This window comes from Astatotilapia calliptera, chromosome 9, assembly GCF_900246225.1.
Source record: "Astatotilapia calliptera chromosome 9, fAstCal1.2, whole genome shotgun sequence".
Lineage (NCBI taxonomy): Eukaryota > Metazoa > Chordata > Actinopteri > Cichliformes > Cichlidae > Astatotilapia > Astatotilapia calliptera.
In genome coordinates this window covers 7,488,372-7,516,113 of record NC_039310.1, presented here as the reverse complement: position 1 = coordinate 7,516,113, position 27,742 = coordinate 7,488,372, and the positions used below count along the sequence as shown (strand labels likewise).

At 41.6% G+C, this 27,742-nt stretch overlaps 1 protein-coding gene across 2 annotated transcripts; it reads left to right on the top strand.

Moving 5' to 3' along the window:
- itgb1a (integrin, beta 1a) lies at positions 1 to 26,146 on the top strand. Of its 2 annotated transcripts, XM_026179155.1 has the most exons (17): positions 1 to 335; positions 16,853 to 16,919; positions 17,280 to 17,365; positions 17,797 to 18,028; positions 18,121 to 18,291; positions 19,222 to 19,460; positions 19,705 to 19,860; positions 19,953 to 20,048; positions 20,427 to 20,516; positions 20,763 to 20,903; positions 21,017 to 21,219; positions 21,335 to 21,573; positions 21,677 to 21,899; positions 22,600 to 22,832; positions 23,036 to 23,202; positions 24,559 to 24,636; positions 25,027 to 25,092. In XM_026179155.1, the coding sequence occupies exons 2-16, from the start codon at positions 16,853 to 16,855 to the stop codon at positions 24,634 to 24,636; spliced, it is 2,421 nt and encodes an 806-aa protein (XP_026034940.1). In that variant the 5' UTR covers positions 1 to 335; the 3' UTR covers positions 25,027 to 25,092. The 2 variants fall into 2 exon arrangements, with proteins under 2 accessions (XP_026034940.1, XP_026034941.1); XM_026179156.1 differs by lacking the exon at positions 24,559 to 24,636 and having other exon boundaries at positions 25,027 to 26,146.
- Positions 26,147 to 27,742: the final 1,596 nt, after the last annotated feature.

Here is a 27,742-nt window from a genome sequence, read left to right as displayed (position 1 = left end):
TTTTAGGAACAGCGGCGGAGGACTGAGGATTTCACTCTTCGCTCGTCCCCTTCATTTAGTCCGCGGTAAAGAGGTCCGCCCAGGCAGTGTGCGGATACTGTCTCCCTCTCCAACTACCGAATATTTGGTTTTAAACATATATACTGCCGACATATTTCTCTGCAGAGAGGAATGAGCAGCAGGATAAATCTCCAGTGACTTTTCGGAGGAGAGAGTGGTCCCCGGTGCCAGCAGGGCAGATAGTTGCTGTCTGCCTGTGCCGCTGCTGCGGGCAGAGGACTACAAACGCTAGCTTACTTCTGCTTATGTCTCCTGTATGAAATAACAGCGCCAAGGTAAACTTCATTCGTTCATTTATTTCCTCTTTTTTCTTCTTTTTTCTTTATTTTTATAAACGTAACCAGCCCGGTTAAGTTTATACTGTCACTGTTACATTTTAATGGCAGGTATATAAAGTTTGTAACATTTTATTATTTTTCTCATCGCCCACGTTTTTTTTCACTGATACTTGAACCCGTTTGCAATAATCTAATCACGGGCATTGTGTTGTGGTTTAATTTGACATGACAGACATGCAGATTTAAAATGTAAAGATTCTGGCTGTTTATGGGGCATAGTTGTGGTTACTGGCCATGTGTCAGTGTGTTACATTGTCATTAATAGTCAAACTGAAGTGTACTAATGTGTTCGGTGTTGTGCCAGAAATCTGATCGTCAAAAAGTGATTTCCGGTATTTGCAAAAAAGTGATTAAATAATATTAAAATTAGATAGATGAGTTGTTGGCCTATGATATGCAAAACATGTGCCAAATGTATAATAGTAGATGATATCATAATAAATGATATCATCTTCAGACACAAACAACATTCCTGTCACAAGGTAGAACATGCAATCAGTTTTTGGCAAAGTGACTAAAATGTATTCTTTATTTATCTAGTTAAAAAGTATCGTTGGCATTAAAAATGGCTTTTTAAAGAGAATTTGCAACAAATAAAACATAATAGTTCTACAAAGATATTTTAAGTGGCCACAAAGGTCTGAATTAGTTATAATGTAGGTACAATGTCACATAAAGTCATAACTTCCAAAACATTAATTTATTTATTTTATATAGAACCACTTTGTAAATACTGTTGACCTCAGTCTATTTACCAATATACGCAAAAAAACAAACAAACTGCTAAAAACCTAAAAACAGAGCTATAAGACTTTATAAGTGTTTACTGTCTGCTGCTTGTTGTTGCCCATGCAGTGCGTGATTGATAGGCTGAACAACTTCCATTTATTGAGTAACCCCCCAACCCCCCAGTCATTTAAAGGAGAGCTGGAGAGTGAAGGCCTTGTAAATAATATAGCCCACTGCACTGAAACCACCACTAGGTAAAGATCCTAGAAGTTTAATCAGGAAAATGGAGGCAGGAAGAGAGACAAGGATGGAGGGAGTTTGGAGGGGGGAGGGGGTAGAAGGCAATATGAAGGAGGGTGATGGGGCTGGAGGAAGGACAGTAAGGACATGGGGGAGGAATGCTAACTGAGGAGGAGGGTAAATGTAGGACAATGAGGGGAGTTGTAGCCAGTAGCCACCAGCTGAATAGATGTGACCTCAGGTTCCCTGGGGAGCAGCTGCTGGGGGGTGGGGGTGGGGGGCTCCCAGCTGATTTATAATGCCACTTAGACTCAGAGCCACACCCAGGCGTTTCTTCTGGATGTGTGATGTTTCCCATGAACGTGAGTGCGTTTGTTTCTTTGTTGGGGAGTGGCACACACGTTATGTGCGAACTTGTTACACTGAGATAGATGCGATCAATGTGTGTGTTTGTGTTGCTCTGTGAGACACAAGTGATGAATGTGTACAATTGCCCCCTGCGAGACATGCTTTGTGCCGTAGGGGAACATTTCAAGCGGAAAGATGTAACGTGGCACAAATAATTGCCTTTTAAAGCCATTCACCTCAATTGCCTGCACACGTGCCCATCCTACCTTGAGTTTGAAAGCGGGTCAACAACCTGATGAGCTCTGAAACAGCGAGACATTCACATGCGATCAGCCAGCACCAACCTCAGCAGTCTTTTCTATAACAAGTGCTCTCCAACCTTATGAGATTTAAAAATCCTATAAGAGCAACAATTTCTAAACAATATAATCACTTTGATTTGTTGCCTTTACTGGGTGCCATTCTCTTAGCGCACAGTTTTTTGGCACAAATACATTTGTTCACTCATATTTTCACCACATTGAACGCCAGTGCACCTCTAGCCCCTTTTCTTCCCTGTTCTTTTTTTAGATGGGGTGCCTCCTCTTTCTAAAATCAGCCCCGGAAACACCAGGGAGGTATGAAGCGGTTAACGCTGACCTCGGCTCTACAAGGTCTGCTGAGAAAATGAAGAATTTGTTCTGCTGGGAGTAAATGACAGCAGACATTTGCAGGGCTGTAAACTCTGTCATTCTTTGTTTATTATTGTGACAGCGTGAGTTTTTAACTGGAAGGCTCCGTGAGTTTGTGTAACTCACAAATAGAGGCAGTTTGTGTTTAGCAGGACAGAAAAATTACATGCGCTGTTTGCGCTGGGTTTCTTTGTCAGATAAGCAAATGTAAGGAAATGACAGGAAATGAGAGATGAGACAGCTATGGCGTGCAGTAAACATCCCCAACTGCACTCAAACTTGCAATTTTACAGCATTCCAAGTTTATTCCTTGTAATTTTAAAGAACATACTACGTCTTAGATTGCTGACATCTCACAGAGCAGCACGTTGGTACTTTAACTAATAATTGTTATTGACTGATCTGCAGGCATTTAACATGAGACTCTAAAGGTGTCATTTTAAATGTTAAAGCTCATGACAGTACAATTAGAACTGAACTGAACACCATTGCACGCTAGGAAAGTGTCTTCTCTATAAAAAAAAAAAAAACATGGCACCACAGCTTTGGTTTGCAAATTTGAAGAAACAATAAGGCTTCTGGGACAGTGTCCTTTGAATAGATGAGACCAAAGCAGAGGTGTATGGCTGTAATGCAGAGCACCATGTGGCGAGAGCCAGTTTATCAGCACAAACACCTCATACCAACTATCAAGCATGGCCGTAAAGGAATGATGATTTGGGCTTGTTTTGCAGCTACAGCACTTGGGCACCTTGGAGTCATTGAGCTGACCATGAACGCCTATTTATAACATTTATAAGCATATTGCATTTTATAACTTTGGGGCCATCTGCCCAAAAGCCAAAATTGAAATAAAACTGGGTCCTGAAACACGACAGTGCTTCCAAGAGTCTACAATAAAGTGACTGAGTGTTGCAGTGGCCCAGTCGAAGTCCAGACGTCAATCCAACTGAAATGCTGCAATGGGACCTAAAGAGAGCTGTGCATGAACAAATACCCGTAAACCTCAATAAACTGTAGCAACGTAGGAAAGAAGAGAGCACCACAGCGATGCCAGAGACTGGCAGAAAACAATTCTTTCAACTTACTGCTGCTGAAGGTACAAGCTATTGAATTGTGGGCTGTACTTCATTTTTATACAAGCCCTCTAAATTTTGGCTTAAAAATGTGTTAAATAAATAATGGCACAGTATAATATGTGAAGTCTTTGTATTTACCTAATTTTAAGACACACTGGAAGGGTTGCACCAGAAGTGTTATTGCTGTGCCAGATATGCAGAGCCACCCACTGTGATGATCCATTGTGAATAAGGAAGCAGCCAAAAGAAATGTTTAACATAAAACCTTAAAATTAAAAGAGAGTCTACTTTTTTCTACCACAACAGTAGGAGATATTTAGGGGGTGCATTCTATTACAATATAATACAGCGGGTAACATCTGTTAAATGTATTGTATACAGAGGTTTTTGCAGGCTCTTAGCTACAGTTATTAAATAGTTAAACTGCTGACATCACAATCTGTCTTCGTGCTCAAGTCCTCTTTTGAGCAATAATCTCTCCCCATGTGTCTGTCTAAATCACATGTATGCATGAACACATAAAACAGGAACAATTTGAGCTGTGAAGTGTTTACTGCTCCAGTCTCTCCTGGAAGCAGAAGGGGAGGTCCTTCACTTTTAGTGTAAAGTATGAAGCTCTAATGAAAGACATCTGAGTGTCTTTAATGAGCTGTGGTTTCGAGCAGGCTCTCCATAGAAAAACAGTTGAGGTGTCCATGGGTGGCCTCATGCAGTGAAACCAAATGTCAAAGTTTCTTTATTACATGTGTCCGTCCACATATCTGTAAAAAAAACATGTAATGTCAGATTGCTGGTACTGTAGTTTCTTCCCTTTGAGTGTGTTCTCTTTGATTACCACCATGTAGTCTACATTCATAGCCTTGATTAAAATACCTAAACAGCGGCTGAATGTCCAGATGAACAGGATCAACAAAACTTTACTGTTTTTCAATCTGTCTGAGAGAATGACATCATCTGTGATTGAGTTACTACTGGACAACTGCCTCACTCTAGTATTGCAAGTAAGTCACTGACAATCAACTAGCTTCACACCTCCAGAACTAACATGCTGTTGTGTGAGTCCTTGATATCACCCAGCTGCTTCCCCAGAGAGGATCTCATGGTTATAGCCAGACATACTCAAGCACCACCTTCTTTGACTGCAGCTGGCAATGTTGGTCCTTTTTCTGTAACAAAGAGAATGTCAATCTCTTGGAATTGCTGCAATTGTCACATCTAGTGCATAGACCTGGAGAATTGACCTATTTCTAGTCAGCAGTTGCCCAGATTACTGACTCTACTGGAGAAATAATGTTTATTCCTGTCTCCATCCCAACAGACAATTCATTAATCATTTCACAGCTGCAAATATTTATGGGAGACTGCAGGCTGCTGTCAGCCCAGGTTCTGCTCTGATTTTTGTAGAATTAAAAAAATGCTTCAGCTGTCAGTTAATTTCCAGTCGCTCCCTTTGGCTCCAGTGCTGCTGTTGTTTAAAGCAGTTTCCAAGTTTGTTTAGCTTCTTGCACAGTTCCGATTACAGTGATGGACTGGTTTAGGTTTAGATCAGACACGCTTCATTCAGAAAGTCAATAAGCTGCTGTTCTGGCAGATCACAACCATTTCACCTCTTTGTAGTAAAGTAGCCTTTTCCTGGCTCTCGCTTGTCATTAACTTTCTTTGTTCTCCTATTTCCCACTGAACATCCATATATGTCATGCCTGGCTGGTTTCCAGGCATATTGATGCAGGCTTCTTGTACGTTCTTTAGCTTCCTGTGTTTTAGAGCAGGAAGGACAGAGTCAGCAAAGACAGGGAGTTTGGAAGGGCTTATTGTACAGCTGCTCCCAGCTCCACAGACTGAGCCCAAGGCTCACACTGTCACAGCAAGATAACCCCACAAGATTTCCACAGCCATCCTACAGTTTAGACTGGTGGTTGGTAGTGGTAAAAACTGGACCCTCTTGCCTTGTCTCACTCTGCTTTTATAGCATTGCTGTAAATGGTAAAACAGATGGCTCCTTAAAACTAAACAAAGCTTGTCTTCTGTCAAACAAATCTGCCTTACTTCAACAGCAATTCTTTTTTCAAGAATGCTACAGAATAAAGTGTGTCGTTACTTCTACAGAAACAAGTATTAAATTGGTTATATGTTTGTAGGCTCGAGGGAGATTTATGATTAACTTTGTGTCAAACCAAAGAGAGATTGGAGAGGCCAGGCAGGGAGGACGAGTCCAAAATAACGTTAGCATTGCACAGCTATTTTCAACACAGGGATAGAGCCCTGAAAAGCGATATGGTCTTGGCCCTCCACCAAAGGCTGTGGCTGGGTTTCGATTGTTTCTACTTAGCTACCATGCGAGGACGTGATGTGATGAGATACAAACCCAGTTTGATGTGCACTTTTCTTTTTAAGAAAAAAAGAAACCAGTCCTATGAAAGTGTTATAGATTATCTGAGTGGAAAAGTCCTTCAAATGCAGTATCCCTTCTCAGAAGTATATCTTTAGCCTCTGTCACACACAAGGAGAATGTTGGCAGGGCTCAAGAGAGCATGCGTGGCTAAGTGTTTTGTGTGAAAAGCTGCAGCAGAATTTTTAAGGCCAGCAACAGGCTCTCTGTCGAATCGCTGATAAACCTGTTTTTTAGGCTGTAGCTATTATCCTTATTACTCTATTAAACTATCACACTGTGCATAATTACAGGTCTCTCAGGGAAATATTCTGGAAAACTTTGACATTGCCTGAAACACTTTTTAACAGGATTCCTGATTAAGAAAACAACTAGACGGCTTCTACCGGTATTATGTAAATGAGCTATCACCTTTAATAGCTAAAATGTGAGCAGCTGTTGTTATATAATGGCACATCACTGCTTTAAGCGTCAGGAGTGACAGCACACTTTTTTTTAAAGGTGCTAGGGTTATAATGGCAAAAACAAATTCAAGGTTGGGTTTGCAGTGAAGCAGAAAGTGCATAAATACACATTTTTTTCTTATTTACTCACTAAAGAAGATGCCTAAAATGCCACTGCCTGTAACTGTTAAGGTTTTTGAAATTATGTGCTCTCTATCTTATACAAATCACATTAGTGCATTTCACTAGCATTTAAAGCTAGCTAATTTGAATGGAATTCAGTGACTGTTGCTGATATATGGACTGCTTTTAGCTACAGAAAATAACTCTTTCAACGGCTTTGAATTAATAAGTAAAGGAACCTGACTTATACTTATAAGTCCGATACCAGCACTAATATCTGGTGATTTAAAAATCAGATATATCAGCTGATACTGTCTCACTTAGTGAGTATGATAATAAAGTTTAATATTGTTTTTAGGCACAATAGGTGGATTACTCATGTACTCTCTTCAGGCTCTGCCTGGCTCTGCTTGGATCAGATGCTGCTTGTCATTGTGTTTCAAATGTGCTCCCAACAGGGAAGCTGCAGAGACAAACTATGCAGCATCAATAACATGGTTGCAGGGTGTTTTTCTTCTCTGAATTTGAATCTCTTAATTTATAAATGTAGATAAGAAATTATTGTCAAATAGCTAATACTGGCCGTTATAGGTCAGGATCTTAGCAAATCTGCGCATCACTATTATGCCGCTACAGTTTTTATGTTACAGTTACTGGGTAATTGTTGCTTCTGTCAGTTTCCTAGTTGAATATTCAGTATGCATTTTATATTACATATTTTACCCATAATCAATGAAAAACTTGTTAGCCGCTCTTAGAACCCCTGGATCGTTTTCTCGCAATGGGAAAATAGAAATGGAAGCTGAATATTGACTGTATGTTTTTCAGACTAAAAATGGGAAAGAAAACTCACTGCTCATCCCGTCTCATGCCTTTCAGCCTCACTCTTCGGGCCAGTTATTTTTAGTGTTTTTTCCATTTCTGGAAGCTGTTTCGCTTGAGGAATCGCACAGAACTAACATGCTGATGTAACGTGGAAACTATGACATTTCTCAGCCGCTGTCACCTGGAGTGTTTTACTCTTTTCTTCTGTGCAAAAATTCACATCGACTACTAAATTGGATTGTCTGCACTTATCAATCCCCTTGAAACAAAGAAGCACCAAAAGATATTGTATTTTGTCTCATTAGTATTATTTAGCGCACAGAGGCCCTTTTAAGCCAAAAATTGGATGGTGAGTGGGAGCACTTTAAGTATCAGATCCTCGTGGTCTCAGAGGGCAGCCTGATTCATTACTTTTGTCTGCTGTGAGAGGGTCCTCCGGATGATGGTGGGGGTGGATAGAGACACAGGCAGACACTGTTTGGTATTCTCCTTCAGTTCTGTCCGGCGGCTTGTACGTCTCAGAGCTCAGACATGTTCCCCACTCCGCTGTGTTTGAAGGGTATGTGGAGTCAAAGGGGCCACCGGCTTGGCTCCACTCACAGCGGAGGGAGTGAACTGAGCGATTGTGCCGGGGATATGAGGGAGGAGGGAGGCAGCGCAACGGAGTGCGTTAGGGAAATGAGGGAGAGAAAATGGGAGGGATGGGAGTATAGGATGCCAAAGATATGCCACAGGCAACTCTGGAAACTGAACACATGTTGGAATGCTGGAATTAAATATCAACTAAAAACTCCAAGCTATCAGTGTCTATGAAATGTATCAGTCTTAAGCTGTGAAGACCTGTTAAAAGTTACGTAATTGTCATTACCAATTAAAGTTAATGACAGTAAAAGTACAGTAAAAGTGCAAATGGAGGAGAGAGGATTAGGAGATACATGAGCAGAAGTAAAGTCTGTGGGATCCTTTCCTTTGGACTTGAGGCTACCCTTTTTCCTTTGAGCTGTGGACCGCCCTTTCCTGTTTTTCCTTCTTTTCCATTCCCTCTTTTCACAAACTTAGAAGAACAGCCTTTCTGAGGGAACCAAGCACCCAGCCTTTAGCCACAAAGAGAGCTGTGACTCTGAGCAGCAACCAGTTCTTTGCAGCTCCACTGTATGGTTTACCGTGTCTCCCTGTTTCTCTCCCTTGACTCCAGTGGTCATTATTCATGGCAGTGCTTGCTGAAGTAAGTAGTCCTAAGTACTTGCAAATGCAGCTCAGCTTGAAGGGAAGTAAATCCAGTCTTTTAAAGTAGCTCAATTAATTTCTGCACCACAGATTTTCACGCAGGGATTCACCCCCCACTCACCTCAAGCTAATATCTGTTAACGTGATGTAAAAAAGTCATAAACAATATGTGCAGATGAGAAAAGTCGTGGAAAAATGGAAAAAGTGGGTTTGTAATCGGGTTTAATCAGGAAAATTGAGGCAGGAAGAGAGACAAGGATGGAGGGAGTTTGTTTATGCATCGTGGGTGTCACAACAGCTCACATTTCCCCAAAGTGCAGTAACAGTGTTATGGGTTACTATCCTGGTCAGGCAATGTTCAGGCTCTCTGGAATGCCTCAGCCCGTTTTAGTCACGCACCACAGCGTCTGCCATACATCACTTTCTCTTGCCAACTGATAGAGCCTTCAGAAGCCTACGAAACGCTGGGCTGCCACTAGTCACAGTTCAGGTGTGTGTGAAGAGTTAAATTTCCATGTATGTATGCAGACGTCTGAGTGGGGGAGAGACAGGGAGTTAAAGTAACTGCTCTTTCTGCTGTAGTCAGGGAATTTATCTATATTACCCTTTCCATCTACTCACACATTAAAGCACACACATGTCATTACATTTGTTACGTAATAACACATTACCAAGTTTGATTCATATATTTTTCATAGTAAAAATTACCAGGTTGTTTGTGAAAGCATACTTCTAGGTGTACGGTCTTTTCGAACCTCATGAATTTTGCAAAGTTAGCGCAAAGAGAATTATAGATGATAACGTGTTCTTAGCATTAGTTTGCATGTTCATAAAATCCTGGTTCCAGCATCCTGGTGCCTGGAACCAGTTCTCCCACACACCAGTGCAGGATAACGACAGTGTGTTAAAAGCCTGGTTTCCTAGGAACTTATAAATAATAATATGTGCTGCCGTTTATTTGCACAGCTTCTGTCCTTGTGGGTATGCTTTTTACATTTCACCATATCAAAACATGTCTGAGTGAATAGTAATAGTAATTCTCAAGCAATTTTATTAATTACAAAAATATGATTTGGTTTCTTCTTACAGCCTAACTGTGTTTCTCATCCTGTAGCAGCACCTGACAGATATAAGATTTTTAAGACCAATATCAATATGTTGTGATTTAAAAATCTGATATTCAGATATCCTAGTAAGTAGAGGATACTCTACTTACTAGGGGGGGATGAATTTAAAATAAAAAAGAATGCTTGGACACTACTAGCATAATGGACAAGTTTTTTGACGGGGCTCCAAGACAAATGCAAAGCAGAGGTTGAAACAGTATCCCATGGTTGTCTATGTTTTTAAACCCATTTTGCACGGAGAGACATTTTTTGAAAAGAGGTAGTGGTTTTACACATACACCCATATGGGTGTGTGTAAAACTACAATCTCTTTCAAAAAACAGAAAAAACAACCATTATTTTACGCTTGGAGGATGTGTTTTTGCAGGGGGAGTGGGGGGGGGGCATTTTATTGTAAAACAAAGGGGGGGCCTAACAAAAAAAGTTTGGGAACCACCGCGCTAACATTATACCAGCTAATGTTAGCTGTGACCTAGAAATCACATTTTCCCTTTCATAAACAATTTCAGTTTGTTTGAGTTTTGTCCGAAAGTGTCTGAAACCAACAATATAATTTCTACTTCAAAGACAGTTTCAGTAACACTGGCTTACTGACAGGAAAAGTTCATGATATCCTCAAGAATGCACCTCAGTATCGCAGAGCCATTGCAGGGGGGGCGCGGTATGAAAAGGGGAAAAAAAACGCTTGGACACTGCTAAGCCAAAGACTAGAAGCATGTCTTGGTGAAGCATATCTTCCCTTTGGTTTCACCTACACAAGTGCCAAGGTAGGTCTCCCCTGCATAATTGGGTCTCCCTTTATCGGAGCATGCGCTGGGCTGTTGAAATCACGGACAAACAGTATCCCACATTCTTGATTTTTAGTTCACAAACACTTGTTGTAATGACTAACTACTCCTGACATTTTGGAGATGTTAGCTCTTTATACAGTAAAGTTACGGTGGGATACAAATAATATCAGGCCGATCCTGCCACGATTTGTTCCCCCTGTCTAAGGCTATGTTCACACTGCAGGCAAAAGCGCATCAAATCCGATTTTTTTGACCCTATGCGACCCATATCCGATCATGGTGTGACAGTGTGAACAGCACAAATCCAATATTTTCAAATCCGATCTGGGTCACTTTCATATGTGGTCCTGAATCCGATACATATTCGATGTTTTAGAAAGCGACTGCTGTTTGAACGGTCATGTCGCATTAAATCCGTCTTTTACGTCACTGACACAAGACCGATGGAAATTATCAGCGCTGGAGAAGACATCGCGAACGCTTCCTGGCCATCCAGTGTAGATGTAAGTGAAACTGTTGGGAAGACAACGCTGGAGAAACGTGAACATTTTATTTGTACTGTATAATCTGCAGATTCTGACAGAAATCTGCAACTATCCTTTGAAGCACCGCTCCTCTCTAAAACAGCAATAAGGATCATTATTAGGTGGTGGGAGGTTTGGAATCTTCTCTAACCCCTGTTCTCTGCGGCCTGCTGGAGCGGGGGGGCTAGGAGGAGGAGTTGGCCGTCCGACTGCGGTCTGGAGTGTGGGGCCTCCCTGCTGCTGCGGAGTCGGGGCAGTCTGCCTCTCCCCACCGCAGGGAAAAGGGTAACACCACCTGGGTCTGGGTGCAGTTACCCCCTCCAGGGGCAAGGGTACCTAGACCTGGTTCTTAGAGTACGCTTGGGGAGTGTGATCGTGTGTACAGCGTCTCTTTATGTTTGTCTCCACGTTGGTTGAGTGTGGAGTAAGTGCATATGAGAGCATGAGGGTGGGAATGGATGTTTGTATATGTGTGTGCCTGTATGTCTGTGTCTATATGTCAGGTTGGGTATCAGACGCCACCTCTCTGGGGACATCTCAGGCCCTCCAAGGTTTGGAGGCCTATCTCCCCCCACCACCACTTCCCCTGCCAGTGGCGGACTCCCTCAGGTGTCGGTGCGTTGGTGGTTCTTTGTGTCTGGGGATGGGCGTCCAGGTACACACCGGCTCACTCCTTGGCGGCCGCTTATCGGGGCCTGGAGCCTGGGGCTCGCTCGGGCCACTTCGGAGGTGGGGTGCCCCCGGCCTCTCGGCCTGGGGCTCGGTCACTCAGGCACGGCTGGCTGCCGGCGGAGCTCACGGGCGCGTCACTGCAACCCCCCCTGGCTTCTGCTCCGCGGCTGCTGAGTGAGCCCTCATCTGGGACTCTCCTCAGCTCTTTCTGGGACAGTGGCGCGGCTGCCCCTCTGTTGGTCTTTCTTGGTCTCTTGTGTTCTGGGGGCCTCTGGATCTCTGGAGTTTTGATCTCCTCCATACCTGCTTCATGCCCTGGAGGACGGGGCTGTGGCCCCCCCACACCCTCTAGCAGATCATTACATGAAGGAACCTTTTAAAAAAACAAGCGCGTCCATGCTCACAGGTGTACAAACGGGTGATCACACCCACAAACGACACCCTTTTTGGCTCCTACCTCAAAGCACACTGTGTTCTGTTGATCTTATGTGCTGCACAATAATGTTTAATATTTAGTATTTACTGTCATATTCCCATATATCATTGTGATGTTGTTTATTCTATTACTCTTGTTCTCTTCTGCTTGCTTTCTTTTTTCTTTCTCAGCAGGTGATCCAGGTGATTGATATACAGTGGGGCAAAAAAGTATTTAGTCAGCCACCGATTGTGCAAGTTCCCCCACTTAAAATGATGACAGAGGTCAGTAATTTGCACCAGAGGTACACTGCAACTGTGAGAGACAGAATGTGAAAAGAAAATCCATGAATTCACATGGTAGGATTTGTAAAGAATTTATTCGTAAATTAGGGTGGAAAATAAGTATTTGGTCACCTCAAACAAGGAAAATCTCTGGCTCTCACAGACCTGTAACGTCTTCTGTAAGAAGCTTTTCTGTCCCCCACTCGTTACCTGTATGAATGGCACCTGTTTGAACTCATCATCTGTATAAAAGACACCTGTCCACAGCCTCAAACAGTCAGACTCCAAACTCCGCCATGGCCAAGACCAAAGAGCTTTCGAAGGACACCAGGAAAAGTATTGTAGACCTGCACCAGACTGGGAAGAGTGAATCTACAATAGGCAAGCAGCTTGGTGTGAAAAAATCAACTGTGGGAGCAATCATCAGAAAATGGAAGACATACAAGACCACTGATAATCTCCCTCTGATCCGTGTTAAGGACAGAATGAATGGGGCCATGTATCGTGAGATTTTGAGCCAAAACCTCCTTCCATCAGTGAGAACTTTGAAGATGAAACGAGGCTGGGTCTTCCAACATGACAATGATCCAAAACACACCGCCCGGGCAACAAAGGAGTGGCTCCGTAAGAAGCATTTGAAAGTCCTCGAGTGGCCTAGCCAGTCTCCAGACCTCAACCCCATAGAAAATCTGTGGCGGGAGTTGAAAGTCCGTGTTGCTCGGCGACAGCCCCAAAACATCACTGCTCTCGAGAAGATCTGCATGGAGGAATGGGCCAAAATACCAGCTACTGTGTGTGCAAACCTGGTAAAGACCTATAGTAAACGTTTGACCTCTGTTATTGCCAACAAAGGTTATGTTACAAAGTATTGAGTTGTATTTTTGTTATTGACCAAATACTTATTTTCCACCCTGATTTACGAATAAATTCTTTACAAATCATACCATGTGGATTCATGGATTTTTTTTTCACATTCTGTCTCTCACAGTTGCAGTGTACCTCTGGTGCAAATTACTGACCTCTGTCATCATTTTAAGTGGGGGAACTTGCACAATCGGTGGCTGACTAAATACTTTTTTGCCCCACTGTATGCATTTTTTTTCTGCTCATTCTGTTGGTTTTTGTCTTTTGCCCTTCTCCCCCATCCCTCTTCTCAGCTGTTTCTCTTTCCCTCTTTCTTTCTCCCCTTCTTTCCCCCAGTCAAGTCTGTCCCGTATTCAGCAAGTGAAAATAAAATAAACAATAAAAGGTGAATCAAATGGACCATTATGGCAAGGCTGGGATGGTCAATTTGGTAAAGTAAATCCGTTGGGCATCTTTCTTTGCCTTTAGACAATAATTCTGATGGCAAAAGAGCCAAACGGGACAGGCAAAAGAAAAAAAAAAGGATCATTATTAGGTTATCTACATTATTATGTAAATAACAAAATAACTTAAAGCAAAAATTGGGAAACGTGAAGTCCGAAGTCTTTATATTAAGGGCCATCAGTCAAACAATATTGTTTGCTCTGGGTCTAAACAGAGTGCGTTGTGTGTGACGCCTTCTTTTGCGCATGCGGGCCGCTTTGAGCGTTCACACTAGAGCGCGTTTGCTGTCGCATTTTATTTGTAGTGTGAACGAGCAGACAAAAAAATCGGATTTGATCAAAAAATCGGAATTGAGCATTAAGACCTGCAGTGTGAACGTAGCCTAAATCACGGACAAACAGTATCTCACAGTTGTTTATGTTTTTAAACCCATTTTGCACAGAGAGGCATTTTTTGAAAAGTGTATTGATAGCAATGTTGAATATTATTACACAGGAAAAAAAAACAACTACACGTAAAATAATCACACCGTGACGCCTCTGCCTTTGTAAATGGAGGGACAGTAACTGCGTGTGTGTATGTAAGCCTGTAAAAACTGAAGATAGATTAACATTTTGTCTCTATCTGCTATTCTGCAATTCATCTCATGTAAACAATAACGTGGCGCACAGTGTGATGTGAAAAAAGGCACATACCTTTGACGTTGTGTGACGAACTCTGTATTCCTCGTCCACACGTAAACGCAAAGAAGGAGTTTTAAAAAATCTCAGTTTTCGGTGATTCGAAACGCCGTTTACGTGTGGACGAAACAGCTGCATTTTCAAAAATACCTGTGTAGGTGTGGACGCAGCATAAAAGAGTTAGTAGTTTATTTTATTACTACCTGTAATTTATTGCAGATTACTTGTATTTGCTTAATTGCTTACTAAATGTTTGAGGTGTGAAATAAACCGCAATGGAGCAAAATATGGGTGTGTGTGGTTGGAGGATGTGTTTGTGCGTGCGGGGGGGGGGGGCATCTTGGCTGCTTTCAGACCCATGAAACATAAGCATTTCCCCAAAAATTGTTGTGTAGTTTTTTGTTTTCTTATATTTACTCTGCTCAACTCTGCTTGGATCAGCTGACTGCCAGCAAGAAAAGTAAAGAGTAGTTGAAGGGTGTCTCTCCCATTTCTTTACCTGTTAAATTTTCATTTATCAGCAGTTATGCATGCAGACACCAATAGACCAGATGGCTAATATCAGCTGATAAATTGGTCTGATTGCATTCTACGCTGAATTTTATCATTTATGAATTGCATAAACTGCATTTCTGAAATGCAAACAGACAGATTACAGTTGAGTTTAAACATTCATGCTTATATAATAAACAACTTTCCACCAAGTATGTCCTACCTTATCAGTGGTGGGTTTTTGCTTTCGAAGTAATCGTTTTTCTACCTTTTTATTTTACTAAAACATATAACAGTGTGTGAGGAAAAGCACCTGGAAATATTGACAAGTTATTTAGTTGATTTAGAAGTCTGGGAAGTCTGACGTTTCTGGATGACCTGTTCCTGAACCTTCCTTGGGCTGCTCTCAGTCTTCAGCTCTATATCCTACTGTAGTTATTTACTAAGCATTCCTCTGTACAGCTGCAAAGCTTCATGGGATTGAAGACAGCATGGTTATTTTTCTAACTTGACACCTGAAAAGAGTCTTATTGCCATTGTTTTTATTTGACTGCAAACAAGAAACATACACAGAAATATCATGTTTGTGAACCTCTTTGAGTTTAAGATCAGGATTTTCACCTGAGTCACTTCTTTATCCTGTATACTGACTACACATAAACCAATCATTCGCAACATTTAAAGCTGGGTCATAGATCTGTATTCTACCATAGAAGATGCTATGGGATCTTTTTATTCTATTAAATGTCCAGCTCCAACACCAACTAGAACATGCTGCCCATGCCCAGCAGTGCCAAGCCAGCTGATCTAATCTGGGGGGCTGTAGACAGGCCGTCTGTCCCTCTGTGTCTGGATAAACGCACACACACATTCACACAAGTGCTTAGGAATGCATCAGTCAACACAGTGAACACTGAACATCAGAGCTTCCTTTAGCACAGTGTGAGGGAATGCAGTCTTTTATTGCAGCCTCCATGAATAGCCAGCAGCAGCCAGTAGTCTAAATAAGTTAAAATCAAAGTTTTGTGACTTTACCGCTGTCTGTCTGTCAGTCTCTAATTTGGATCCTTGACCTGTAGTGTGGTAGACTTCTATATTCTGAGAATATTTTAGCAATGACTCACCATCAGTTTGTGTTTTATGGTCAGATGGAGTGTTGGGTATACCTTCCACATGTTTTAGATTCAACATGATCTGATCCTTTGCTGGCTGGTGGTTGGTTGACAGTTCTGTCGAGGAGCTTTCTCAGCTGCGGCTGAGTAGGTCTGCCAGTAAGAGGTGCTGCGAATCTTAAAGAATGCCAGCACAAACTATATCTTAATATAATCATCGGTTATGCAGAATTTATAGTGACACAGAGGCATAAAAACGAAACACTGTGAAAACAGTAAAAAAAAAAACATAAAACGTAAAATACATAAAAATAAAGCCTGTAAACTCGAACTCAGCTGTTTTTAGCTAGGCTATGAGCTCGTGCCTACTTATTTGGGCATTAGCATGTTTGTTGCTAAAATAAGTTGTTGAGCATTTTAGCAGCTTTGAGCTATCGGTGATAAAATATGTCCACACACAGCAACTAGCCAACCAAATGGCCTGCAGTCAGACAGGGATCAATGTACACGACGACAGAGGGGATGACTCTAGGGAGCTGATGCTATTTACAGTAAAAGGAATTGTGGGAGAGAAATAAATAATAGGTACAGTCCAAGCTAAGGATGAGTTGATGTAATCTTGTGTGTGTGCGTGAGTGAAAGTGGTTTGATTTAAATGAGCGGCCTGTTACCCTATGACCATCTGAGAATAGCCAAGCACGCTATAACAGGATAATTTATTACCTCCAATTATAACCAAGCTATTTGCAGGTTTAATCTGTCATCTCTTGGACACTCGTTCTCACTCTTGTGGACCTTTTTATCCGTGGATATTATTAATTCAGACACTCAGGCCACCAAGCACACCAGATCCTGTTATTGGAAATAAAGGCACAGTCAAAATGGCATTGTGCTTTTCAAAACAGCAGTCGCTCTGTTTATGTCAAGACCAGAACACCTTGATGTATATATTTTTTCCCCTTGTGTGTTTTTCAGATGGACCTGAAGGTGATCTTGATATCTCTGTTGTTAGGAGTCTTTTGCTACTGTAATCCTCAGAAAGGTAAGATTTTCCTCTTGATATTTCCGTAGCATCCTTCATGTGTCCCAATTATATCATTTTGTTGATGTCAGCTCGTATAGTAAACATGCAGTTTATTTTGATGAGTCCCACTGTGGCGAGGGAGGGTTAATGATGTTGCTGAGCAGAGCTCCACTTCAGCATCAGGGCATAGAGGATAATGGAAAAAATGGAATTATCCGTCTCTGTCTCCCATTACCATTGAGACGCGGAGTGTTGCAGAGGAACCGATTTGTAAGCGCGCAGGCGGGGGCTTAACAGGACTGCTTATTTTGCAGCGACTGCGCTATACCTCTCCTCCCTCTGACTCTGCTCTCTCTTCTCTCTTTGTTTTCCATCTAGAGGGGAACGAGTGCATCAGTGCCAATGCCAAACACTGTGGGGAATGCATCCAGGCTGGAGCCAAATGTGGCTGGTGTGAACAGGAAGTACGTGAACTGAAGTGGTCAGCTGTTTTCACTGCTGCGGAAGTGAAAACAGCTGTTAAGCCTAACATTATGTTTTATGTTAGGCTTATACTCTTTGTTATCTTTGAAACATCGATAGATTCGTCAATTCCCAAAGAGAAGGGTGGCATTTTTAGCAATCTTTTATATCAATGATATACAGAGGAGCAAGAAGCCAGTATTTTACACTCATCCAATTTACAAAGACTGCTCCTACCTAGGAGCGCAGGGTAGGCTGTAGTCTGTTATACTTTTCTAGTCTCCACTCTCTCTCTCCAAAGTGATCATTTGGCTTGTTGTACATTGTAGAACATCCTTGTTTACACATAACAAAGATGCCTACATATGAACAGATTTTAACTTGTTAAACTGACAGACTGCTCCTTTAATTCTCTCTGTGCTGCTGCTCTTAGAACTTCCTGAAACAGGGTGAAGCCTTGTCAACCCGTTGTGATGAGGTAGAGTCTTTAAAAGACAGGGGTTGTAATGATTCGCAAATTCAGAATCCAACCGGCAAGAAGTGGATCATCACAAACAAGCGTGTGACCAATCGCAAAAAGGTTACTGGGGTCGAAACCAATAAACCAAAGCCAGAGGAAATCACTCAGATCCAGCCCCAGAAACTCAGACTCAACCTTCGATCTGGTGAGAACACATTTTATACTGTTACTGGAAGTGCATCCAGGCTGGAGCAACCTCAGTTTTATTTAAACTTTAAATGTGATCTCTTTATGTAGGTCAGCCCCAGTCTTTTGACTTGAAGTTCAAACGAGCTGAAGATTATCCCATTGACCTGTACTACTTGATGGACCTGTCCTACTCAATGAAGGATGATCTGGAGAATGTCAAGAACCTGGGAACCAGTCTCATGTTGGAGATGAAAAAGATCACCAGTGACTTTCATATAGGTGGGGATTATCAATAACACCTGTTTAATTTTCTCACTATAAAATGTAATTACACAAGTAAAGAAAGACTTTTATAACTGCACAAATATACATTTGTAGCCCCCCTCAAAATTATAAAAATAAATAGATAGACAGTTTAGAGGTATACTCTTAAAGCAATTTTGAGGTTGGATGAAGTTCTTTTCAATTCAATTCTCATTTAAAAACAAGCAAAAAAAACAAACAACTAATCATATGTGTCAAGGCTCTGTGTGCGGGCAGGCAGAGATGAGGATCCAAATGCAGGACTCGGAAAATGGAATGTAACTCAAAAAACCTCAGCTTTATTGCTGGCAGGAAAACAAACATAAAGTGAGGACGGAACACTGAGACCAAGAACACACAGGCATAAACTGATGGTACGACGCGACACTGAGAATGGGAAAACACAGGGCTTATATACACAGGGTAGTAACGGGGAAATCGGCAACAGGAGGGAGACACAGCTGGGAGAGATCAGGGCTAACGAGACAGGGGGAACAAAGCTGCACATACTAACATCAGACAGGAACAAGAACCTTCAAAGTAAAACAGGAAACAAAACACACTTTACTAAGACACAGACTAGACAGAGACAGACTTGACACTGACCAAAGGCTACTAAATGATAATCATAATCACAACAGTATCAGATCATAAATCATAATATAGAAAAACACCAAGATAACTGAAAAACCAAGTACCAGAGAAACATAAAGGAAAATCCATGATGCAAAAGTACCAAAACATAATGAACTCAAAATACTGGGTCCAACGGACCCAGAACCGTGACAATATGCAGGATTAAAAGATAATCAGGCCGTTGTGCCTCACACCTAACCCCACAGTTACAGACATACGCATTGTCAAAGCAAACATCTAGTTTAGTTTAGTTTAAAATTTATTTTGCAGGTTTTGGTTCGTTTGTGGAGAAGACGGTCATGCCTTACATCAGCACCACTCCATCCAAGCTGCTAAACCCATGCACAGGGGACCAGAACTGCACCAGCCCCTTCAGCTATAAGAATGTCTTGAGTCTGACCAGTGACGGCAATATGTTCAACTCTCTGGTGGGCAAGCAGCAAATCTCAGGAAACCTGGACTCTCCAGAGGGGGGCTTTGACGCCATCATGCAAGTGGCTGTTTGCGGGGTAAGCATCAAGAAAAGGAAAGTGATCCTGTGGGAAATTTTCACTCTCAAGTAATTTTCCAGTCATTATGGGGCTTGCTTGGAGGGATATAGTGCCAGTAAAAGTGTTTAGATGTAGTGTCAAAAAGGTATTTTATGAGTGCTTGGTGTTTACAAGGAGATTTGTGGATGTAGTCAAAAGTTCATGTGTCACATATTAAGCTGTTCTGGTAATTACTTAATATATTTTCTTTTTTATTTATCAGAAGGAAATTGGCTGGAGGAATGTTACGCGTCTGCTGGTGTTCTCCACTGATGCCGGTTTCCACTTTGCTGGAGATGGCAAACTGGGAGGCATTGTACTGCCTAATGATGGAAAATGTCACTTGGAGGACAATGTGTACACAATGAGCCACTATTATGTAAGTAGTTCCTTTGTGCTTTGGTTGTTTTGTACAGGTTAGCTGTGTTGATTTTGTAAATATGGCTTTTTCTCTTCCTTGGTCTTTTTAAGGATTATCCCTCAATTGCTCACCTGGTCCAGAAGCTAAGCGACAACAACATTCAGACTATCTTTGCAGTCACAGAGGAGTTTCAGCCTGTGTACCAAGTTAGTTCTTCTTCTTGTTATCCCTGTGATACTCATTCACGTCTTTCTTCATTGTCATTTTTTAAGCATGCATGTGTTTGTCCAGTGCAACAAAAACATCTGCAAAAAGCTTAGCCATCTGCTAAGTTAAGACTACCATCCCCTTGAAGTTCTCATTATTTCTTGCTAACAAGCTGTTGCTTTTTAGGTCCACCTTTCGAAGTGTGAACACCCATCAAAGCAATAGTTGAAATTTGTGTGATCAGAATCTGCAATAAAATGGTTAAAATATTATTTTGTGGGCTGTAGTGTAAGTTGAAACAACTTGTGTCTCTTTCTGAGGCCACGAGATTAATAGAGTTCTGAAGTTTTGCTCTGAACATGCCTCTTCCTCCACAGGAACTGAAAAATCTGATACCAAAGTCTGCAGTGGGTACACTGTCTGCCAACTCCAGCAATGTAATCAACCTCATCATAGACGCTTACAATGTAAGTACATTGTTGAGATTTTTAGCATAATGTCATAAAACTTTGATCAAGTTATCATTTCCTCATATGAACTCTGTTAAAATCTTGTAGCGATTACTGAGCTGGAACATTCCTTTTTTGTACTTGTATTCTCATTTAACCTACAGCCATGCCTTTGTGTGTTGTACTCTGTCAAAACAAAGCTACCAGATGAAATTCCAAAGCAGGAAAAAACCTTCATGTTGTTATGTTTTTGGTTTTTGGCAGTCTCTCTCATCTGAAGTTATTCTAGACAACAGCAAGCTCCCAGAGGGAGTGGAGATAGAATACAAATCACAGTGTAAGAACGGAGTGGTTAACGACAAGGACGATGGACGAAAGTGCTCCAATATCTCAATTGGAGATGAGGTGGGAAATACAGAATGACTTCTTGTTGTTGCAGTTCACAGTTCATATTTTCCATTTCAGTTTTCACACCATTCTTCTCTCATTTAGGCTTTCTTTCTTATTCCATTACTCAGGTCAACTTTAACATCACTGTGACATCTAAGGGCTGTCCAAATGAAGGCAAGAGTGAGACCATCAAGATAAAGCCCCTGGGATTCACAGAGGAGGTGGAGATTATCCTCAACTTCATCTGTGACTGTCAATGCCAGAATAACGATGTTGTTAAAAAAAGCGAAAAGTGCTCCTTAAATGGGACCTTTGAGTGTGGAGCGTGCAGGTAAGCCTTTAATTCAAAAGATATTTTGCTGAAAAATGCCATCGTTCACTTCTCGCCTTCGCATGTACTTGGACTTCTTTTAAAATGCATCACAACCTCCCCTTTATTGTCTCAGGTGTTTTGAAGGCCGTGTGGGTAGAAATTGCGAATGCAGCAGCAACGACATGGCTACAGACGACATGGATCAGACCTGCCGTAAAGACAACAGCACGGACATCTGCAGCAACAACGGAGAATGCGTGTGCGGCACATGCGAGTGCAAGAAGAGACCCAACCCAGAGGAAAGGTACAGCGGCCAGTTCTGCGAGTGTGACAACTTCAACTGTGATCGCTCTGAAAACAAACTGTGTGGAGGTGAGTGTGTCAATGTTACAGATTATATCTGTGGCTTCATTTAAGTGTTTAGGCCATTTACAGTATTTAATCACAATTTTCCTTTTTTAACTTTTTTCCTTAGGGAATGGACGATGTGTGTGCAGGGAGTGTATCTGCGACCCCATGTGGAGCGGTAGAGCCTGTGACTGTTCTCTGGACAACAGCACATGTTTGGCCACCAACAAGCAGATCTGTAACGGCAGAGGAAGATGTGAGTGTGGCGTTTGCAAGTGCACAGACCCCAAGTTCCAGGGTCCCACATGTGAAACCTGCCCTACCTGTCCAGGAGTCTGCGCTGAACACAAGTAAGTCTGATGTGTAGAAATAGTTCTGGTTTTGCATATATTTCATAGATGACAAGTTGTGTAAAATGTAAATAAAACCAGCATGCAATGATTTACAAACCCATATTTTATTTACTATAGAAAAGAAAAATATGTCTGATGTTTAAAAGAATATACTTATAAATCACAAGGCATCACAAGGTAATTAAAGGCTCAATTGGGAGTGCTGACAAGATACTGTAGTGATTGGTGCAGATATCTACAGCTTTACTACGGCTGTGAGTGCATGCTCACTGAAATTATTGCAAACCTCTACTGTGTGCATGCATTAAAATAATAGGTGATTGGCATGTGTGTTCCTGTTCAGCTGCTGAACACTTCTCTTTAAGTGTTTGCTCTCATAATGTCTCTGTACTATGCAAGTACATGTACGTAAATCAGCTTTGAGTAAAATCTGACTGCATATCCACTGCAAATAAGAACTTAGTAATAGCTGATCTGTCATATATTCATTGCTAATAATAACATGTCAACATATAACAAAAAAGATAACAAAAAAAAAGAAAATTATCAAAAATCTAAATAAAATATAGAAATAAGGCTACGTTAACTGACTCCATGACAACAAGGAGGTAGATGGGCTGCTGCAGTTGTTTCTTTTTTGTTGTCACGTGGCAAATCTAACTGAGTGTTTACTAACAACACTCCTTGTCCTTTCCAGACTGTGTGTCCAGTGCCGGGCGTTTGGCACCGGTGAGAAGATGAAAACATGCAAAGAGGAGTGCAGCTACTTTAACCTGATTACAGTGAAGGACAGGAACAAGCTGCCGCAGCCCAATGACTACCCTTACCCCGTGATGCACTGCAAGGAGAGGGATGCCAATGACTGCTGGTTCTACTATACCTACGCTGTCAATGACACGGAAAGGGAAGTCCATGTGGTCGACAAGCTGGGTAAGGAGAGGGCTGGGCTCACTGGGAACAGGGTGTGGAAGGTTTCTGTTACAGAAAAAGCTAATTACAGGGGCCATGGTGGTTGGCTTACAAAAATAGAGCTTTTGTTTACTCACATATAGCTGTGTGATGGTATGTTACTCCCATGGTGTTATTGCTGCACTGCGATTTCAAGCTGCCTGCTGAACCCTGCTCTTTTTCAGACTGCCCCTCCGGTCCTGACATCATCCCCATTGTGGCCGGCGTGGTCGCAGGCATTGTCCTCATTGGCTTAGCCCTGCTGCTGATCTGGAAGCTGCTGATGATCATCCACGACAGAAGAGAGTTCGCCAAGTTTGAAAAGGAGAAGATGAACGCCAAATGGGACACGGTGAGTGCCTGGAACAGGAAGTGGCTCTGTGAAAGACGAGCAGGATAAATGTTTTTGATTGTTTTAGTTTTGGTTTTTTTGGATGAGATTAGTAAGTTAAATGTGGAAAACAGGTGTCGGTTGGCTGCTCAGCAACAGCAGCCGCTGTCAGAGAATTAAGTTGCGAAGATCATTGTTGTTTTTTAGCAACGGACGAGATTTGCAGACTTTTCGAAATCATTATGAAGTATCTTGTTCTCACTCTCCACCGTCCCACAGCTGCACACACAGACTGTATTTGTTGCTTTTGAGCGGAGCTCAAAATAAAGAGGGAAAAATGTTGAAGACTGTGTGGACTTTTTTGGGAATGCTATGCACTCTGAGCATAGCTGGACTTTTTCTGGGGAGTAGCCACAACTCCTCCCCTCCCTGCTTCTTCCACATCATCTGCCAATATCTATATAACAAAAATCTGGATTTCAGCATAATTCCATGTGCAGTAATATTCCCCCATCTAGTGGCAGGAGTTTGTCAAACCTGCAGTGAATAATGGGGTTGATGGTGCAGATGTCTCTAATCAGCAGCAGTAAAGCTGCTCTGCATTTTGGGGTCTTTCTTATTCCCACAGGCAGCGTGGCCTAAAGCTCCACATCCCTGTAATATTGAAAAATAAGAGTGCATGTAATCCTGCTCCCTGACAAGATAAAAGGAAGACGTCTGTGTCAAATATCATACCCAGATGCTTTGTTTGATTTGTTTTTATCTTCATCCTATAATTTTTAGGTATCCATCATCAGTTATGATCTATTTTTATATATATATATATATATATATATATATATATATATATATATATATATATATATATATATATATATATATATATATAGTGTATATTGACATGATACAGTTGTATTTAAGCTGCAACAACACTTACATTCAGTACAGGTCTTTAGGTGCAATTGAAAATAAACATCACGGGTGCCCTTCATGTTTTTCTGTAAATGTTTTAATCTGATGGCAAGTTCTTTTTATCCTTTTATTTGAGAGGTGGGAAACTGCCAGACAGGGAGGGGAGGATTAAATGCTTCAGCACCTTCAGCACCTTCCGGTTAACCAAAAGCAAAAAGACAAGAAAGACTGCAAGTGAACAAGTGAATCATAGATGAGCTATGTTAGGAAAAATGCTTTGGTGGCTCATTGCTTAATAAGAGCTTCCAGCTAAATTCCTTCTATTTCACATGCTGTCTTTTCTTCTGTCACCGCACCTGATTCCTGCTTTTTCATTTTATCTCGCCTTTTGTATTTTTTTCTCTCCTGTACTGTCACTCTTTGTTTCCTCATTCATCTCTGCCCTGTGCTCATCTGCACCCATAGCAAGAGAACCCCATATACAAGAGTCCCATCAATCAGTTCCAGAACCCAAACTATGGACGTAAAGCTGCTGTTCTTTAAGTTTGTATTTCTTTTACTTTCCACTTGGTTTTCCCTGCACGGGCTGTTTATGTGTGTGCTGTGATCTCTCTCTCTCTCACCTGTCTTTTTAAAGACCTACAGACTCTGCAGCTACATTAAGAGTAGATTAATGAAGACTGCATGAACAGGCTGTGACAAGCAAAGTTGCTTGGTGATTTTTACCTTCTGGTGTTTAGTATGTGGTCACAAAAGCATGTCTGTTTGCAAAGTGTGATACAACAAAAACTGAAACTAAATTCTGTGAATATCCCAAGTTGTTGTATATTTAATCATAACCGGTGTTTTTGGAAGAATAACACACACACACACAAACATGCATGGTTTGATTGAGTTTTAGAATTTGACCAAATTTCAACTTTTCTTTTCCAGGGTGAAAATCCAATCTACAAAAGCGCCGTGACGACTGTGGTCAATCCCAAATATGAAGGCAAATGTTAGCTCCACAGTTCAGCTCTGCTATCAAGTATCCGACAGCCGCAGCCTTTACCGTAGCTTTGAGTTCTGACAGGAGCGTGCGGAGGAATTTATGTGCATTTTTTTTTCCTATTTGCTTTATCATTACAGTGTATACATTTGCCCACTGATTCAGTATTTTTACTAACACTTGATGATATGATTTTTATGCATTTGTTGTATTTTAGATGTACAGTATGTGTATATACTTTTAAGTTGCGTATTAGTTCTCCTGCCGCTGGACTGGTACGGGCAGAGGACTTGGCTTTTTTTTTTAGCAACACAGCGTAGACGCCATGGATAATATAACACGTGCACAACACTCCTTCAGCTTCTGTCTGTCTCTACTCGTCTGACTCTGTCTGCACTGACCTCCTGTGAGTTTCTGTATGTTTGCTGACAGGGCCTGAGTTTAATATGTAAATTCTTGGCCATATCAGGACAGTATGCCGGTGTGTATATATCGAAAACAACTGCAATAGGAAGTACTGAGTAATGTTGAGCATTCGACTTAGATTAGGCTATTGCACAGTCTATTATACAGTATATATTATATTGAGTGCGGCGTAAGAACATCTAGTGATTCAAATATCATTAAAGGGAATGCATACCACTTGTTCAGATTTTGAAAATGTGGTGGTAATGAACAATCAATGGATTTTTATTACTATAAAATAAATTACTGCTTAACTAATGAGATATGATTGTATATGGTAAATGAAGTAACTTTGACACTCATTCTCAGGTCCTTTGCTGTCTTCTTTTCAAGTACACCAAACGCATGTCCTGTCAGTGAACTGGTGAAGTTGCCCATTTGATCCGATCGTGCTGGTTTGTTTTTGAGACTGTGAGGCTGAAACTGTCTTTGAAACGTCACATGAAGAACCTCTGAAATGTTTCCCAAACCCAAATGCCTCTGATACCACACTCAAGCCTTTTACAGTATTATTTTCAAAGTGCCTTTTATCTCAGTATCATGTTCTCCCACAGTGCTGTTTATGACTTATTTATTAAATAATGGACAAAAAAAAGTGTATTTTCTTTCTTTCAGGTGTTTCATTTGTGGAAGGGCTGTAAATACTGTTAGGTTCATAAAGTTTGTGGACGATAATTCAGTTTTTTTTAAGTTTGCATGTGTAAGCAATCACAGCAGAGTGTAAATGAAACAGTCAAGTCAATATGTGATGGAAGCGCAGACTTTCAGCTTTTCAGCTTGCATGAACTGTTTAGGAATTATGGACATTTTTATGCACAATCACAAAATTTCAGAGTCAAAAGTAATTGGGGAGTTGATTGAGAAGTATCAATCAACTGTGTTTTCTAATTAGTTTTTATTTTATTTTATTTCTTTTTTTTTATTTCAATTCAGTTTAGTTTCACAAAGGTTTGATATTTCTTCTATATTTTTATTTGAGTTTAGTTTTCCAAGTTCACAGTATCGTTTCAGTTAGTTTGAATTATTTTCCAAAATTCGAATTATCCCATCAGCTGCAAGCATCTTGGGATAGGCACCAGTTTAGCTCGGGTGTGAGCATTTGACCATATGCAATATAGCCGGAGAGCAATAGGCCTGGGTTCCGGTTTGACCCATGGCTCTTTGCTTCATGTCTTCCATTTCTCTCTCCCCACTTTCCTCTCTGTCTTCACTGTCCATATTCAATAAACCCCCCCAAAAAATATCTTGTATTCTTATCCTCCTAAGACCTGAACACTTTCATTGCAAGCATTTTTAATTTATCTTTGAGCCGTGAGCTGAAGAACAGCATGTCAGGGGAGGAGACTTTGATACATGTTGACTTCTCAGAAAACTACAGCTGTAAATACAGTTCTCAAGTTCAGGCAGTCCACTTTGGGGCTTCACATCAGCAGGCCATCCTTCATACTTGTGTGTTGTATGTTGGTGGACTCTCAGTGCCTGTGTGCTTTAGCACCATCTCCCCCAGTAGACATAAAGGCCCTCCAGCAATATGGCAGCACCTAAATCCTGTACTAGATTACCTTCAAGGCCAACATCCACAAGTGTCTGTGCTGCACCTTTTAAGCGACGGAGCCTGTACGCAATACAAACAACCAAGAAACTTCTACCGACATCTTCAACATCTCTCTGAGCAGTGCCGTTGTCCCCACGTGCTTCAAGGCCACCACCATCGTCCCCGTGCCCAAGAAGTCTTCTGTGTCCTGTCTCCACAAGGCTGTGTGCTCAGTCCTCTGCTGTTCACACTGCTGACTCATGACTGTGTAGCAACACACAGTTCAAATCACATCATTAAATTCGCTGATGACACGACCGTGGTGGGTCTCATTAGCAAGAACGACGAGTCAGCGTACAGAGAGGAAGTGCAGAGGCTAACGGACTGGTGTAAGGACAACAACCTGTCTCTGAATGTTGACAAGACAAAAGAGATGGTTGTTGACTTTAGGAGGACACGAAGCGACCACTCACCGCTGAGCATCAACGGCTCCTCTGTGGAGATCGTTGACAGCACCAAATTCCTGGGTGTACACCTGGAGAAGGACCTCGGCTGGTCCCTCAACACCAGCTCCCTGCACAAGAAAGCCCAACAGCGTCTCTTCTTTCTGAGAAGACTGAGAAAGGCCCGGCTTCCACCACCGATCCTGACCACCTTCTATA

What these genes read in the sequence shown, in the direction of transcription:
- itgb1a (XM_026179155.1), top strand. Translation starts at nt 16,853, where the DNA reads ATGGACCTGAAGGTGATCTTGATATCTCTGTTGTTAGGAGTCTTTTGC. An exon ending in CACCAGTGACTTTCATATAG is followed by an intron (nt 18,292 to 19,221) that starts GTGGGGATTATC and finishes TTTATTTTGCAG; the next exon opens with GTTTTGGTTCGTTTGTGGAG. An exon ending in TGCAAGTGGCTGTTTGCGGG is followed by an intron (nt 19,461 to 19,704) that starts GTAAGCATCAAG and finishes TTTATTTATCAG; the next exon opens with AAGGAAATTGGCTGGAGGAA.